General features: G+C 34.0%; 1 protein-coding gene across 2 annotated transcripts in view; it reads right to left on the minus strand.

The window, feature by feature from the left end:
• PRKG1 (protein kinase cGMP-dependent 1) overlaps positions 1 to 19,728 on the minus strand; it is a 1,109,393-nt gene that overhangs the window by 106,210 nt on the left and 983,455 nt on the right. For both annotated transcript variants that reach the window (XM_006206633.4, XM_006206634.4), the window contains exon 9: positions 263 to 337. In XM_006206633.4, coding sequence (XP_006206695.1) covers positions 263 to 337 — 75 coding nt within the window. The remainder of the gene's footprint in view (positions 1 to 262; positions 338 to 19,728) is intronic.

Here is a 19,728-nt window from a genome sequence, read left to right on the forward strand (position 1 = left end):
TTACACTGGATTTTAAACTAACCATTTTCCCTTGTCCAGATGATCTTCCTCACAAAATCAAGGTTTCGTGTTTAAGGAGATACACACTTACAAAGTAAGCATTCTATGTAATAATTACCTTGAAGAGGTTGCTTCTTTTTCCTCTTAAGTAGCTTCTTCCTGTCAGAGTGTTGGGCTTTGTCCAACAAAATATTTGATCTTATTTCTACTCAAAATCATTTAAAAAAAATCAAAATTAAGGCCCCCCCAAATTTTTACTTACTTTGCTTTAGCTTCTGCATCTTCATATGCTTTATTAGAAACATCATCCAGTCCTCCAATCAAATGCTTGAAAGAGCTGTCGGTGGGGGAAAAAAACGCAAGGATCAGGATAAATCCTCTGCAAAGTTGTAACAATGACAACCTAGCCAATGATATATTAAAACAATTTAAAAGGATCTAAATAAAAATGAATGCAAACATTTAATCTAGGACGTTACTAAGAAATATCATACAATGATACAAACTGAGAGCAAAGATTTCTTCAATCTTTTAAAGTACTTTAAGATTTTACATTTTATTTTTAAAGCTCTATAATATTAATACATGCAAGAGGCTTTGTTTGTTATGAGTACTAAAGAACAAAATATGCATGCAATATATAGGATGTTTGCTGACTTAAAATTTAAACATTGCTTAATAGCTTTTACATACACTTTCAAAAAAAACAAAACCAAAACAAAACAAAACAGACCTATAAAGAGGAACTTGACACTGCTGCTTGGGAGCTGGCTGTAAGGGGAATGGAGCAACTATTACCTCAGGCCCTTGGGTAATGATCGCACCTGTAGGACAGGGTAACTAGAACGCTGGGCTAAATACTATTTCCAATACGAAAGAGACCAAAGGAAAACAACTAGAGAGAAAGCCAAGAAGCAAGAATCATATATAGAGTGTCAGGTTTTCTGTGATGAATTTATTAATAAACATCAAATGAATGAATGAGCAATAGGTAGCTATTAAATTTTCAAAAATATAATTAATGATAAAACAAATGCTAAAGATAATCCCCATGGTTGAGAATAGTTCAAATATGATTTTTGCCATTGTTCTTTCTGTGGTAAAATTCCCCGTCTTTCCACAGAACATCTTGGTCATTACTAGACAAAGTCTGCTTTTGGAGAAACTCCTTAAGGCTAAATGGGTTTATATTGTAAAGTAAAATACAATATTTCTTTTATTATGAAAAAATGATATCTGGTTGATTTTCTGTTTCTACAGATAAATATGAAATTTAAATACAGAGAGATTAACTTATTTGTCCAGGATGACTGCAGTTTAATAGCACATCTAGAATTATAGTCCATATTCTCTAATATCACTCCTGTCCTTTATAATATTTAGATATTTTTAATACTACCAAATCCAAACATTGTGAAAAGGCACTGACAGAGAGGAACCAAAGAGCATTAAGTGGTAAAACCAGAGAGAAACAACCACTAAAGCTTAGCTTTTCAAATATGCTTAGATATATTATAGATTATGTGGTTAAATATTTAAAACTCTTAAGTAATTCTGATAATTCAAATAGTTAAAAAAAATCCTATTTTCCTCCTAGTATCTATTTGAGTTAAAGACATCTTAAGCAGACTAGTACATTATCAAAGAATTACCAAGCAAACTGATAACAAATTTGATAAGGAGGGAGACTTTTTAACTTAACTCTGTTCATCTCACTAGGCTCAGTTAAAACTATGCATTACTTTTTGAAAACACAGTTTGAAATTTCTATTAGCAAAGTATACAAATGGAAAAAACTACATCTGGCAAGCTGTACAGATTTTCAAAAGTAGAAAACATCTAATGACAGAAGTAAGTTTAAAAGGTAAGAGTGACTGGGGGAAAAAATATTTAGACCTTGTGATGAGCTGTTTATATCCTTTTTTGTTAAATCTTAGCCATAGCCAACAATTTAAAAAGAATGAACAAAAGAAGTATTTGAAGTATATCTTTTTCATATGTATTTTAGAGTGCCTTTGATTTAAAAATACAAATTTTCTATGTGGTGCTAATGATCCATGATTTATTATTTTTATTTTACTACTAAATAAAAAAAGTAAGAAATGATATGTACTTACAAAAGGTCTTTATTTTGATATGACAGAAAATTATTTTTGAAATAAATTCTACCTGAGGAAAATCCTTTTCATTTAAAGTGTAATTGATTTTTTATGGAAACAATTTTAAAACTGAGAGAAGAAATTAACAAATCACTCAGAATTCTCTAACCACAAATAACTAACAGGAACATTTTACATACTTCTTTTTACTATTTCTCTGCATAGCTTTATTGTTGTTTTTTTTTTATAAAGATGCAATCATAAAGCACCTATGACCTAATATCTTGATTTTGAACTTAATATTGTATCATAAGTGAATATTTTTATTTTTAAAAGCTCCCTAAGCAATATTCCCATAGCCAAAATAATAGGTCATTGCATGGACACACACGATAGAATATCTACTTCTTCATCTACACACACACAGACACCAACACATATACACACTCGCATACATATACAGATGATGGAGGGGGCATGGCAACTATCTAAACATTTATATTTATACTCTCAATTAGAGATTAAACATGGAATTTCTTCTTGAAATAAAAATATGCAGTAATATAATCTTGACTTTAGAACTGGAACCGTATGTCCTTTATAATAATCTTTATTTAGTAACCAATCTTGGCCAAATAACATTTTTTGAAACATGAAACAAATGCATTCTGCTAATATTCTGTCTCCTCAAACAGTAAGTTGACCATTATAGTCAACTAGAAGTTTAAGAAAATGTAGAATTTTCAAGCAATATTAATGAGTTTCAAATAACTATCTCTATATCTCTGCACTTATCAGTGAATAATTTAAGATATCTTGATAATATAATTGATGGCATTATAGAATTTATCACTCCTAGCACAAGTAGGAACTAATTAATGTTCCATTCCCCCTCTCACAGATACTCTGCAGGAACACCTGCCATCTGTGTGAATCCTCATCACGCAGGCATTTGAAAAAGTATTATTATAGGTATCAGATGCCTTTTAACAATTGAATGTGCAGAAACCAGAAAACAATATTTACCAGTTATAACAAATGTAGGAGACTAGAGGAAAATCATTAAATTCTTCTTTTAAACAAAGTCACAATTCATGTATGAGTTATATTTTAGCAGTGTAAAATAAAGTAGCCAATTTCAGTAGGCATAATTTCAGAATAAATAAATGTAGGAGACATTGATGAACCAAGGTTTTAATTTAGGGCATTTCAACAGCAAACCTTACTGTCTATACTCCAAGTATGAGGCACTTTTCTGCTACTTTTCTTGGGATGTAAAACCAAACTTTAACAAGTCTTGACAGAATTTTTTAAGGAGGTGGATAACGTGTTATATTAGTTGAGTATATTGTGGTAGAAAGAGAGCAAATGGAGAAATCCCTTTTGTGCTTAATGCTGGTAGTTTAAACATACTTGCAAGGAAGGCATGGAAAAGAAAGAGAAAGAATGGAGGAATGAAGGAAGCAGAGAAGGATGGATGGAGAGAGGGAAGAAGAGAGAAAAGAAGGGAGGAGTGATGACCCTTTTACATCAAGAATGGTATTTACAGAAATTTTCAGTCAAAAGGGCTGTGTTTCTCATTCTAGGAAATTTGTCTGTTTTAGAACATGACACTGATGGTAACTCAGTGGGTAATGATTTCAGTTATTAAGATGTTTTCATTATTAAGCCAAAACATCCTTCTGAAGGGAGCTGATTACACAGTGGTATGTCTAAAGAGTGTGTAATTTTGTTCTTCGGTTGTGATATGATGAGACTTCATCTAGAGAGAAAAGGGCTATTATATTATTAGAAAGGCAGTTCAAATATCACAGATCAGCATTATCATGCTGCTAAAGAATAACAGCATTTATATGTCACTTTGCAATTTACAAAGCATTTTTTATATTCATAATTTATGTATGTATTCAACAATATATTTTAGTTGATTTGGTCCTCAGGATCTCTTATACCCTATTCATACTGTTCGGGAATCTTGTATAAGAATGTTTAAAATAGAATCTTTTCAAACTCAGAATAGGATGGGAGAAAATCTCAAAACTTATTTAGAACCTTTTTTCTTGATCACATCCTTAAATAAAATGATAATCTATGCTTAATAGTTTAAGATTATAAGCCAAATGAGTCAAAAGTAAAACCTTAAACCAGAAAGTATTGCAAATACTTTAATAGTGCTAAGCAAAACATTTGTCAAGCATTATCTGAAGTCTTACACAGCTCTCTTAATTTGACCGGTGTAAATGATTACAGCCCATTAGACTTTCCCAAGATGAATCTTGGATGAATCCTTTAAAATATACTTATTAAAATACAATAGACAATTACTGACCCAGATTAGTTGGGATGCTTGTTACCTAGCTAAATCCAAGATTTTAGAGGTATCCTTTATTATTTTGTTTCTTCTATTGAAAAAAAAAATCTGTTCATTCACTTGTGGCTTCTGGTAAAGTGTCTCATGATTGTTACCTTATTTGTTGTCTGTTTTATTTTTACTTAGCACAGGCATAATTATTAGTGGTTTATACTATGAAGCAACATATTAATATATTTCTTTAGAGGGAAAATGAGCCCCAAAGGGAATAAAACCAACCAACATCTATATTTTTCCAATTATCCATCCCACCCATCCATCCTCTCCATTCATTCATCCACACATGTATTTATACAAAGCCTACTATTCATAAAGAACAACTCAAGCTACTGTGAATTATGCAAAGAGAATAAGATACAGCCTTAAGGAAGTTACTTATATTAGAGATAAGAAACAACTATAATACAAGGTAGGAGGTCAAGAATGGTTGAATACTCATCAGAAGGCAGGCTTTAGTGTCTATGAAAAGAATGTCATCTACTCAAAGTTGTATGATAGTGGTTTCATAGAAAGCAATGCCACTTTTATGAGCAAGTAGTTTTCTCAACAGTATTTTTATTCTGCACATACGTTTATATTTGCAAGTGAAAAGTACACATACTTTTAGAGTGTTAGACATTTGTCTCTATCTTTCTTTTATAACAATAACCCCATATCTATTGTGGAGATTATTCATTAGGGAAAATTAATTACAGATAACACACATTTAATTTAAGCCATTTCCTGATTATAATTATATGCATTAAAATAATCAAAAATTGAGAATGATAATCCAAATTGGCCTAGTGAACAAAGAAATCAAAGGAAAGAATTAATTTCAAGAACTCCCTCAATTCATGTACTGTGATTTTTGAGGAACAAAACGCCTTATAGTGTTAACCAAGTTTTCGTGTCTATTATGTCTATATAGTCAGTCTTCTGCAGGGCAGAGCCCTGCTGAGTTGACAGGGTTATTGTATTAGTCAAATGGCATGGTCTCGTTTTGAATTTTAAGATTTATTTTTTTTTCCTGATCCCAACTATAATATGCTGAAATTCTGGAAGGCTGAAAAACTTAATGGAATAAAAGATTTCTTGTAGTTCCACAGCCCAGAGCTAAACCTTATTATTTTGGCACAATTCCTCTAGACATTTTTCAATGTATTTATTTCAAAATTGGAACCATATTGTTTTAGTATTTGACTTTAGGCTATGTTTATGCTTATATAGTAACTAACTTAATGGTTAATTGAAGGGAAAAAAAAATCCAGTGGAGGACTTGCTTGAATATGTAAAAACATCCCATATGGACTGACTAAATGTCTCAATCTTACTTAGTTGTTTATCTAATAATTTGTCAAAGCATTTGCAACAGTTTATGGCTTAAAGCTTTCTTTTTGATTCTTTTTGACTTTTAATCTGTAATTGTTAAGAATGTATCTTAATAAAAGAATGTAATAAAAGAAAAACTGTTTTTAAAAGATGTATTTTCAGATTCCCTGCAAACCATTTTGAATTTATAAATATTTTATCTTAAATTTTTATGTACAAGATTCCTACATATAGTTCACCCTTCCCTAAGCATGATTAAATTCAGAAATCTTCTGTAGATTAGTTTGCTACTCACAGTAGGATTGGTAAACAGTCACTTGTCTGTGAAGAGATTAAGTAGTGGACTTAGTAACTTTTATAGTGATTTGATATTGCTGAAATATCCAAGGACAAGATCAACGGACTCATATTTTTGAACAGAGTATAGACCTGTTTACTTATTGTCAAACTCATGAGGTGAGAACTGCTTTGTATAAACTGCATGTAAGTACTATACAATGTTAAATGTGGGATATTTTAAGATTAGTTTGCTAATTGTAACCCAAAGTATACAAAACCCAGAATCTATTTCTTTTATTGAATGATAATTTACATTTAACCATAAACTTTATGGGATAAATTGAGAGAATAGGCTATTAATGAAGGATCAATGAAAATGCAAAATCACTTGTTTCATTTTGGGTTAAAAAACATCCTGAGTGTATTGAAATTGTTTTAAAAATCACTTCTTCCATTTGCTATAAGTCACCTCTTTGAGAATGGTTTCTCTACTGAGTCTATTAAACAAAACATAGAACAGTTTAGATACACATTATTCCCTGCAAGTGTCATTTCCATCAATCCAATCTCAATTAGAAAAGTTAACAAGCAAGAAAGAGGCACATTTGGCACATTAAGAACAAATACTGACATACACGCTGTTCTTTGAAAATGTACATATTGCAGTTAGGACCAGAGAATTTGCTGTTTCACTCATAAATTTTGGTTTTATTATGATAGCAAAATGAGCATAATACCCACTCTATTTCTTATCGCTTATATGCATGCTTTCAGTGACAATGTGATCAAATTTTGTAATTCTTTTTATTCAGTGTTGTTTGTTCTGATATTTTTATTGAAATATAACTTTATGTATGGTCAATTTAATATTTTTTTAAAGTAGGCATTTATTTTTATGCCTTTTTCATTTTATTTTTCAAGTAATCCACTTGTATTTTATTTTACAAAAACATCTATCTATGATAGATTTGAAATTAAAACAAAACAAAACTGGTCCTAAGAACAGACCCTTGGTGAAGCACTAACCTAGACCACTCATCTCTCTCCCACCCTCTGTGACCCTTTCTGATTCCCACCTGATAAATTCTGTATTTTCAGAGGGAATTAAAAGAATAAATGGCATATACAAGAAATTTTTAGCTACAAATAATACATATTAATATACTAACATAATTATTATGGAAAATATTTATTAAAAAGTACAGTTCTACAGATAATAGAATGGATGGCAGCAGAGCAGATAAAAATCATTGAATATGCCAAACCCAACACCTTGTATTTGCCTAAAAACTCTACCATACATGGGTGGTAAAGAAAGTCAAAACAAACACATAACCTGAGCATCTGCTGGTTTACCTTTAGGTCATGTGAAAAAGTCTGGTAAATGATGGGAAGGGCTTCCCTGAATCAAGGCCTGTCTCTTCTCTCCAACAGGCCCAGGGTCTCTTCTTTATTCATCATGTTTTGGGTGGTGGCACTACTGTGGGAGAGTTGGGGTCTCATAGCATCTGTTAGCCTCCATATTACGGTAAGATTTTCCAGAAGAGAAGAGCTTTCTTACTCCTTCAAGGAGTTATTCTAGATCAGGAGTCAGCAAACTTCTGCCTGCAGAACAAATCTGGCCCACTGCTTGTTTTCGTCAGTAAAGTTTTATTGCAACACAGCCACCTCCATTCCTCTATATATTGTTTGTGGCTGCTTTTACATATAATAATGAAGTTGACTAGCTGTAACAGTGACAGTATGACCTGCAAACCTGAAAATATTTATTATCTGGCCCCTCACAGAAAAAGTTTGCAGACCCCGGTTCCAGCTCATTCTCTTATCCGCATCCTGCCACCCTCATATATAACCCAACACTAAATCCTACAATTCTGCCTTCAATAATCTGAACTGAATCCCCTTTTTTCTATTCCCCTTTGGTCCCAGCCACCATTCTCTTTTGGGAATTATTAGAGTTGCTCCCCGCCCCCCTTTTTACTACCACTCTTGTCTGCACACGGTAAGCAGGGTAATCTTTTAAAATCATAAGTCAGATCATGTCACTCCTCGATGACCTCTCTATTTCTCTGACTATTCTCCCTCTGACTTTAGAACATATCAAGCTTGCATACTCCTTAGGGCCTTTGTCCTCTGCCTGGAATATTAGTTCTCCAGATCTTTGCATGATTTTTCCTTACTGACACCCAGGTCTCAGCCCAAGTGAGTCCTCTTCAGACAGGTCTTCCCTGACCAAAGTAGCCTTCACATCAAACACACTATCACTGTCATCTCAACCAATTTTATTTTCATACTAGCATTGATCAATTGTTAAAAACTACTTTGGGGGGAGGGCATAGCTCAAGTGGTAGAGCACATGCTTAGCATGCACAAGGTCCTGGGTTCAATCTCCAGTACCTCCTCCAAAAAATTAACTAAATCTAATTACCTCCCCTCCAAAAAAAAAAAAAACTACTTTGTTTAATATCTGTTGTCTTTCCCACCTTAGAATTAGCTTCATGAGATCAGAGACCTAGTCCATCTAACTCATCAATAACTCTCCAGGAACTAGAATATTGCCTGGTATATAATGGAAATGAATTAAAGGATAGATTAACAGACTCATTCATTCACTCATTGTGTTTGACCAGGAGAAGACAAGAAAGCATTTAAGTTTTTTGATGCATTTTTAAATTTCTAGTTCAAGGTATATGAGTTAAAAGTCCAGTGTGCCACTGTGAGCATTCCCTTATATGAATGATGAACTTTTAGGACAAAGATTTAGTTAAAATAAAATCTAAAGTTGGGGTCCTAATGATGACATACATTGGTATAAATATGGATGAAAGTGGTTTTAAACATTTAGCAATTTATCATTGAATTATATATAGGACATTAACTTAGGGTAATTATTTTAGACTATAATGGAATTTATATCCATGAATCCCAGTTGCAATTAAGATGAAAGAAAGAATTAGAAAATGTGGCACAATTTTCATTTTCAATTAAAAGCAGAAGAAATTAGAATCAAATCTCTGTGATAGTTTAGCCTTTTAGGTTATAGAGAAAAACATGCTTTTAAGTATAGATTGCCCTAGCATGCCAAATTCATGTTTCAGTTTCCTTAAGAATAAAACCCTCCCAACTATACTTAAATCAGACAGGTCATGCAGCAGACAGACTTCTTGTGGCTGACCAATTATTTTAAGTAAGTGGCAGAAACTCTCTTTACCTGACCATATCAAATAAATACTAACCAAAGTAGACATTATACATTATTCTTTCTGCCATTGATTTTTCTGGGCCAAAATATGACTGTTTTGACATGAAAACTAATGATGATGTTTCATATATAGCCAATTAATTTTATTAAATAATCAATTTTCCTCAATGGAAACAAATATCAATACTAAATTATTTAACTTTCCTCATAGCACAGTAGATTCTTAATTCAAAGACCAGTTCAATGTCAATTATCTCAATAGGAATACACAAAGGTTCAACTTTTTTCCAGATTTTCTTATTCTCAAAGCTTAATCTATGGCAACAGTGGGTATTTTATCTATTCAGTATTTTTCAAGCTTATCTACTTAGAAATTGCTTAAAATGAATAAACCCATATAATATTTCACTCAAAATTATCTAAAAATAAGAGGCCATTTTATTAGACAATAAAAATCCATAGGTGATATATTTTAGTTTATGTAGATATATTAATTATATCAGATTATCAGTAAAAACAGTCTACTTTGTTTTGTAACTATTTAAAAACTGCCTTTAGAAAACTTTGGCTAAGAAAAATGGCATGGGAACAGAAAATGCTATGAAAAAAATCACTGAATTTTTTAGAGTAAATTGAAAATGAAATGCTAGGATGGCACAATAAATCTATCTCAAAATATCTTTTTAGTATACTTAGTTATGCCTTAAAACTCTTTGAAATAAAGACAGTATTAGTCTCCAGGGTAACTTTTTTTTTTTCCAAAAATCACTGTCGGTGGATATTTATTTCTGATCTATTCTACTGTTTTTATTTTTTCTAAAAATCACTGAAGATTAAGAGATAATATATCCTTTCATGCCACAAATTAGTGATTGGAAAATCTAGCAAAAACAAAAATATCAGGCAAAACATGAAAATAATAACGAGCATGTGTCAAGAATTGTACAATCTAACAGCTGTGCAAAGCCGACTAGTTAATGCAGAGGAACGAATTAGTGATCTAGAAGACAGGGCAACAGAAAGCACCCATTCAGAAGAACTACAAGATAAGCAAATAAAAAATAATGGTAATAGCATAAGGGACCTATGGGATAATATAAAGCGTCCCAGTCTTCGCATAATAGGGGTCCCAGAAGGGGAAGAAGGATCAAAGGGGATTGAAAAGGTTTTTGAAGAAATCATGACTGAAAACTTCCCAAACTTAAAGAAGGAATCAGATATACAAGTACAGGAAGCTCAGAGGGTCCCAAACAGGAAGAACCCAAATAGACCCACACCAAGACATATCATAATCAAGATGGCCAGAGTCAAGGATAAAGAAATGATTCTAAAGGCAGCAAGAGAAAAGCAAAGAGTGAACTACAAGGGAACCCCCATAAGGCTCTCAGCTGATTTCTCTACACAAACACTACAGGCCAGAAGGGAGTGGCAAGATATATTCAAAGCCCTGAATGAAAAAAAGATGCAGCCTAGGATACTTTATCCAGCAAGGCTATCCTTTAGGATAGAAGGAGAAATATAGACTTTCACAGACAAAAAAAAGCTGCAGGAGTTTAGCAACACTAAACCCATGCTAAAAGAAATATTGAAAGGGCTATTCTAAATAGAAAAGCAGCAGGATGCTACAGAAATGAGAAACGTACAACTGGAAAGGTGATAACTCATGAATTACAAATAAAGAGAAGACGAAATTATAAAAGAAGACATACAAATCACTGAGAGTGGGAGAGGGAGGCAGGGAAATATAGAATTTTTTTTTTCTTTTTTTGAATTTTTTTAACAGTAGGATGGGTTTGAGATCATGTTATTATCAGTTTATTAAAAACGGGTATAGGTTAATAGATTTACAAAAAAGGGTAACCACAAGTCAAAAATTTACAAGGGAGTCACAAAAATTAAATAAAATCCATGATAATACAAAGGAAAATTACCAAACCACGAAAGGAAGAAGAAAGGAACAAAGAGGATATACCAATTCAACTGCAAAGATAAGTTCAAAATGGCAATAAACACACATCTATCATTAATTACTGTAAATGTTAATGGACTAAATGCTCCAGTCAAAAGACACAGAGTGGCAGAGTGGATAATAAAGCAAGAACCTTCAATATGCTGCCTACAAGAGACCCACTTTAGGGAGAAGGACACATATAGATTGAGAGTGAAAGGATGGAAAAGGATATTCCATGCAAATGGAAAAGCCAAAAAAGCAGGTGTTGCAGTACTGATTTCAGACAAAATAGACTTTAAAACAAAGGCCATAAAGAAAGATAAAGAGGGACATTTTATAATGATTAAAGGAGTGATACAAGATGAAGACATTACACTCGTTAATATATATGCACCCAATATAGGAGCACCTAAGTACATACAAGAATTACTAACAGAGATAAAGGGCGATATTGATGGGAATACAATCATAGTTGGAGATTTTAACACTGCATTAACATCACTAGACAGATCTTCCAGACAGAAAATAAACAAGGCAACAGAGAAATTAAATACTACAATAGAAAAACTAGATTTGGTGGATATTTTCAGAGCTTTACACCCCCAAAAAATAGAATATACATTCTTTTCAAGTGCACATGGAACATTTTCCATGATCGATCATGTACTTGGACACAAAAGAAACCTCAACAAATTTAAGAAGATAGAAATTATCTCAAGCATCTTTACTGACCACAATGCCATGAAACTGGAAATCAACAACAGAGAAACAAAGGAGAAAAAAAGAAAAGCATGGAGATTAAACAATATGTTATTGAAAAAACAATGGATCAATGAGGAAATCAAAGCTGAAATTAAAAAATACCTTGAGACAAATGATAATGAAAGCACAACCACTCAAAACCTATGGGACACAGCAAAGGCAGTGCTAAGAGGGAAGTTTATAGCGATACAGGCCTTCCTCAAAAAAGAAGAACAATCTCAAATAAACAAGTTAACCCACCACCTGAATCAATTACAAAAAGAACAAAAAGCCCCAAAAAGCAGCAGAAGGAAGGAAATAATAAAGATCAGAGAGGAATTAAATACAATAGAGATTAACAAGACCATAGAAAAAATCAACCAAACCAAAAGCTGGTTTTTTGAAAAAGTAAATAAAATCGACAAACCTCTGGCCAAACTCACAAAGAAGAAAAAAGAGAGAGCACAAATTAGCAAAATAAGAAAGGAAAATGGAGAAATTACAACAAACAAAATAGAAATACAGACTATCATACGAGAATATTATGAAAAACTATATGGAACCAAACTGGATAACCTAGAGGAGATGGACAAGTTTCTGGAAACATACTGTCCACCAAAACTGAATCAAGAAGAAACTGAACACTTGAACAATCCGATCACTAGAAAGGAAATAGAAATAGCAATTAAAAACCTCCCTACAAATAAAAGTCCAGGACCGGATGGCTTCACTGGGGAATTCTACCAAACATACAAAGAAGAACTCATACCAGTCCTCAAACTCTTCCAGACGACTGAAAAGGAGGGAATACTCCCAAACTCATTCTATGAAGCCACCATCACCCTGATACCAAAACCAGGCAAAGACACTACAAAAAAAGAGAATTATAGGCCAATATCACTGATGAACATAGACGCCAAAATCCTCACCAAAATCTTAGCAAATAGAATCCAACAACACATAAAAAAGATTATACATCATGACCAAGTGGGGTTCATCCCAGGGACACAAGGCTGGTTCAACATATGCAAATCAATCAATGTAATACATCACATCAACAAGAGAAAGGACAAAAACCACATGATCATCTCAATCGATGCAAAAAAAGCATTTGATAAAATTCAACACCCATTTATGATAAAAACTCTCGCCAAAGTGGGTATAGAGGGAACATATCTCAACATAATAAAAGCTATATATGACAAACATATAGCCAGCATAGTTCTCAACGGTGAAAAACTCAAAAGCTTCCCACTAAAATCTGGGACAAGACAAGGATGCCCACTATCACCACTCCTATTCAATATAGTCCTGGAAGTCCTAGCCACAGCAATCAGGCAAGAGAAAGAAATAAAAGGGATCCAAATTGGAAAAGAAGAGGTAAAAGTGTCATTATATGCTGACGACATGTTACTATATATAGAAAACCCCAAAAGGTCCACAAAAAAGCTACTAGAGCTGATCGAAGAATTCAGCAAGGTAGCAGGTTACAAAATTAATGTTCAAAAATCAGTTGCCTTTCTTTACACTAACGATAAATCAACAGAAAAAGAAAGTAAAGAAACAACCCCCTTTAAAATAGCACCCAAAGTAATAAAATATCTGGGAATAAATCTAACCAAGGAGGCGAAAGAATTATACACAGAAAACTATAAACCATTGATGAAGGAAATTAAAGAAGACTTTAAAAAATGGAAAGATATTCCATGCTCTTGGATTGGAAGAATCAATATTGTTAAAATGGTCACACTGCCCAAGACAATCTACAGATTTAATGCAATCCCTATCCAATTACCCAGGACATATTTCACAGAACTAGAACAAATCATAATAAAATTTATATGGAACCATCAAAGACCGAGAATTGCTAAAGCATTACTGAAGAGAAAGAATGAGGCTGGAGGAATAACTCTCCCAGACTTCAGACAATACTATAGAGCTACAGTCATCAAGACAGCATGGTATTGGTACCAAAACAGACATATAGACCAATGCAACAGAATAGAGAGCCCAGAAATGAACCCACAAACCTTTGGTCAACTCATCTTCGACAAAGGAGGCAAGAATATACAATGGAACAAAGACAGTCTCTTCAGCAAATGGTGTTGGGAAAACTGGACAGCAGCATGTAAAACAATGAAGCTAGAACACACCCTTACACCATATACAAAAATCAACTCAAAATGGATTAAAGACTTAAACATAAGACAAGATACAATAAACCTCCTAGAGGAAAACATAGGCAAAACATTATCTGACATACATTTCAAAAATTTTCTCCTAGAAGAAATAAAAGCAAGAATAAACAAATGGGACCTAATTAAACTTACAAGCTTCTGCACAGCAAAGGAAACCAGAAATAAAACAAGAAGAAAACCTAGGGAATGGGAGAAAATTTTTGCAAGTGAAACCGACAAAGGCTTGATCTCCAAAATATATAAGCAGCTCATACGACTCAATAAGAAAAAAATAAACAACCCAATCCAAAAATGGGCAGAAGACCTAAAGAAGCAACTCTCCAAGGAAGACATACAAATGATCAAAAAGCACATGAAAAAATGTTCAATATCACTATCAGAGAAATGCAAATCAAAACTACAATGAGGTATCACCTCACACCAGTCAGAATGGCCGTCATTCAAAAATCCACAAATGACAAATGCTGGAGAGGCTGTGGAGAAAGGGGAACCCTCCTACACTGCTGGTGGGAATGCAGTTTGGTGCAGCCACTATGGAAAACAGTGTGGAGATTCCTCAAAAGACTAGGAATAGACTTACCATATGACCCAGGAATCCCACTCCTGGGCTTGTACCCAGAAGGAAATCTACTTCAGGATGACACCTGCACCCCAATGTTCATAGCAGCACTATTTACGATAGCCAAAACATGGAAACAACCTAAATGTCCATCAACAGGTGACTGGATAAAGAAGAGGTGGTATATTTATACAATGGAATACTACTCAGCCATAAAAACCGACAACATAATGCCATTTGCAGCAACATGGATGATCCTAGAGAATGTCATTCTAAGCGAAGTAAGCCAGAAAGAGAAAGAAAAATACCATATGAGATCACTCATATGTGGAATCTAAAAAACAAAAACAAACAAAAACAAAGCATAAATACAGGACAGAAATAGACTCATGGACAGAGAATACAGACTTGTGGTTACGGGGGGTGGGGTAGAGGGTGGGAAGGGATAGACTGGGATTTCAAAATTGTAGAATAGATAAACAAGATTACACTGTATAGCACAGGGAAATATACACAAAATGTTCTGATAAATCACAGAGAAAAAAATGTGACAATGAGTGTGTATATGTCCATGAATGACTGAAAAATTGTGCTGAACATGCTGAACACTGGAATTTGACACACTGTAAAATGATTATGAATCAATAAAAATGTAAAAAAAAAAAAAAGAATTGTACAAACTATTTGACGTAAATTTACCCTATTTTACAGATAAATCAACAAGGAAGACAAGTAAGTACCCAAGGTCACATGACTAGTAAGTATCAACATGGGATTTGAATGGAGGCAACCTGACTCTAACACTCGCAATCCACACCATTATTCACATCATATTTATCTCCCAATACGGAAGCTGAAGCCTGCTGGTTAATAGCTGGGCTTTGAGTTTGGTATCAAATATTTGCTTTCTCTCACATACTGTCTTCATGGTCAACTCCTTAAAAGAACTACTTTTTATTTAACAGATCACCTTATTTCTTCCATTATATTATATCTATAGAAGTTCTAATTAAGAAATGTATTCGTCTGCTGGGGATGCCACAACAAAAAACTACAGGCCTCACAGTTTAAACAACAAAAATAAATTTTTCACAGTCATGGAGGCTTGGAATCTAAGATCAAGGTGCAAACAAGCAGGGTTGGGTTCTTCCTCACCTACAGGCAGCGCCTTCTGACTGTCTTCCTGTGGCCTTTCCTCTGTGTGTATGCCCTCCTGATGTCTCTTTCTCTTATTCTAAAACACCAGTCCTTTTGGATTAGGGCCCCACCCCTATGACCTCATTTAACCTTGATTACCTTGTATAGGCCCCATCTCCAAAAAACAGTCATATGGGGTTGGGGCTGGGAGGTTAGGGCTTCAACATGTGGATCTGGGAAATCAGTTCATAACAGAAAGTTTCATGAAGAAATATTAACAGCAACTTAGAAGATACATCTTCTTATGTAACTGGGCTGTTTACAACATTTTAACTTATAATTCTTGACAGGTTCATAAAAAGTTAAATTCTTGGTTTCCATGTCTTTCCCTCGACATACAGTTTAATGACATCATTATTGTATTTCTCTCCCAGAGCAATCACCTCCAATTCTTTCTAAAGCAAATCCCATCTTCATTACTATGAACCATAAACTCTTTCATCTCCCTCCTCTATACTCTTACTCCATCAATTACAGTATTTCTTATTGTTCCACTGTTTCCCTTTAAAATTTTCCTCTCTTTCAGTCTATAAACAGGATGGCCTCTCTGATCCTAAAACACAAAACTATCCTTTGTGCCAAACAGCCAGTTTGAATAAATTGCATTTCCAGTTTCTCATCCTTATTCTTCACGTAATTCTCAACCTATTGCAACTTGGCTTTCTATTTCCATTTTTCTTTCACTCTTATTGTTACAACTTTCCCCTCTAAATTATCACTAACTTGCTGTTAATCCCAGTGGTCTCTTTCCAGATCCCACCCTAAGTGACCTATCTGAGAGTCATGGCCCCGCTGGTCTTCTCTGGTTGTAGCCATGAAGTAGAAACATGTGGGGATGCACTGAACTACTCTACCCTTCCCCCTAATCTTTCCCTTTCCTGGTTCTCCTCCTCCTCCTCATCAATGCTATTTCTCAGCATGTATCACACATACACTTCTTCCTCTGCTATCCCTTAGAAGTAAGCAGGTACCCAAATTGTGTCCTTTGCCCATTTTATTCCACTCAATTGATTATTTTTATCAAATATTTATTGTTTATGACATGTTCGGCATTATTTTTTACTTACATTATCTGACTGAAACCTCACAACTCTATGAGGTAAGTACAATTATCCCTACCTTGTAGAAGCTTTACAGAAGGTTTTCTCAAACTCAGCACTGCTGATATTTTGGAGCAGGTAATTCTTTATTGTGGAGCCTATCCTGTGCGTTGTAGAATATTTAGCAGCTTTTCTCTCCTCTACCCTAGATGCCCTTAGAAAGCCCAATTGCGACAAAAAAAAAAAAAAAATCTCCAGACATTGTCAATGTCTGCAGGTTGAGAACAAGAAACAAGAGATGAGACTCAGAGAGATTATGTAACTTGATACCAAGCTAGAAAGTGGTCAATCTGAGATTTTATCCCAGATAGACTGATTTTTTTTTACTAGACCCTAGTTCTTATAATATACTAATTACACTTATCTTTAAGCTCTCTCAGAAAATAAAAATCACTATTAAGACTTCAATTAGGATCCTGAGGCCAATGACTTTCAAATGCACATCTCTGTCCTTCAACCCTTCGGAACTATACTGCCACCATTTTGCTCAGTGTTATGTGAGTTATCTCACCAGAACCTCAAACTCAACTTAGCCATAGCAGCATTAAATGCATTAACTGCATAACTGTATCCTCCATCAAGACTTGTGGTTATGTTGTCTATCTTCCTTAATGACATTATCATTTAACCAATGATGCAGGCTAGAAATCTTAGTGCTATGTATGACTCTTCACTTTTACCCAAGTGCATCATATCTTTGTAATCTCTCCTGAATCGGTCCCCCCGCCAATCCTACTTTCATTGCCTTGTTAGGGCTATTGACATTCTTCCTTACCCCAGAAGTGGCATACTTGGTTTCTCTGCCTCAATCTCTCTCTCTCTCTACTCTTTTAAACAGATTCTACCTTGCTAGTTAACAATTTGTTGGTATAAAAGCAACAGCTTAAACGGGGCATAACAGACAGATCATCGTCTTAAAGTCAGACATCCCTACAGCTCTAATCCCATTATGTGGCTCTGAAAAAGTCACTGAGTCTCTCTGATTATCAGTTCCCTTTTCTGAATTTTTTATGTCATCTTTTCCCACAGGACCATTGTAAGAATTAAGAGATGAAAGCATATTAAAGCAAAGGTATCATCACGATACTCTCAGAAAATTCATATATTAACTTCCCTGAAATCGTCCCTTTTTCTCCACCACTGACCACACTCTATCATCTATAAATGGGGCCTTCTCACATCATAATTTCTGGTCCATATTTAATTAGTCACTTGGATACTTTCTATTTTTCCCTGCCTATCCTTCTTTTTCAAGTACCTTGTTAGCCCTTAGTAGTTATTTCTGACATTTCAGAAAAAGGTTATTTGAGCTTTTATATACTCTCACAATTTTCTGAAGGCTTTTAAATGTGTTTATTCTCCTCCGGGACAAAGAGGTAACTGCAAAAGAATGAACTATCTTTCAAGCTTTAACTGTCAATAACTAAGCTCTGTGTATCAATTACAAGAGAAAAATAAATGTCAAACTAACTCCTCTAGAATTGTGACATATTTCATGCCCTGGGCTGATCTGTCTCATCATGTCTTTTAAGACTGTTTTAATCAAAAACTCAAGCTGGTCAGGTTGCAGTGCGACAGATGATCTCAAACATTGCCACAGGGGAGTACACTGTATAGTGGTTCTAGGTAATACTTTAAAAATATGTGTATTCTTAGAAGGCAAAAATATACAATGCAAAAAAGGCAGCCTTTAATAAGTGGTGCTGGAAAAACTGGACAGCTATATGTAAAAAACTGAAATTAGAACATTTTCTCACATCATATGCAAAAAGAAATTCAAATGGATTTAAGCCATAAATGTAAGATTGGAAACGGTAAAATTCCTAGAAGAAAACATAGGCAGTGTACTCTTGACATAAGTTTTAGCAATCTTTTTTGGATTTGTCTCCTCAGGCAAGGGAAACAAAAGCAAAAATAAACAAGAGGGACCTAACTACACTTAAAAGCTTTTGCACAGTGAAGGAATCCATCAACAAAATGAAAAGACACCAACTGAGTGGGAGAAAATGTTTGCAAATGATAAATCTGATAAGGGATTAATAGCCAAAACATATAAAGGGCTCATACAACTCAATTAAAAAAGCAAACAACCCATTTTTTTGAAAAGGGCAGAAGACATTTTTTCAAACATGACATACAGATAACTAACAGGCACATGAAAAGATGCTCAACATCACTAATAATTAGGTAAATGCAAATCAAAACTGCAATGATATATCACCTCACACCTGTCAAAATGGCGGCCATCAAAAAGACAAAAAATAACAAGTGTTGGAAGATGTGAAGAAAAGGGAACCCTTGTAAATTGTTGGTAGGATTATAAATTAATGTAGCCACTATGGAAAACAGTATGGAAGTTCCCGCCAAAATTATAGAACTGCTATATGACCCAGAAATTTCACTTCTGGGTATTTCCCCAAAGAAAACAAAAACTCTAACTTTAAAAGATACATGTACCTCAATGTTCATGGCAGCATTTTCAATAGCCAAGATGTGGAAGCAGCCTAAATGGCCATCAACAGATGAACGGACAAAGATGTGGTATAACAATGGAACATTACTCAGCCATAAAAAAGAATGAAATCTTGCCATTTGCAACAACATGTGTGGACCTAGAGGCTATTTGGTTTAGTGAAGTAAGTAAAACAGGAGAAGGATGAAAACTGTGTAACTTCACTTACATGTGGAATCTAAAAAGTAAAACCAACTAATGAATATAA

The sequence above is a fragment of the Vicugna pacos genome, chromosome 11 (genome assembly GCF_048564905.1).
Source record: "Vicugna pacos chromosome 11, VicPac4, whole genome shotgun sequence".
Lineage (NCBI taxonomy): Eukaryota > Metazoa > Chordata > Mammalia > Artiodactyla > Camelidae > Vicugna > Vicugna pacos.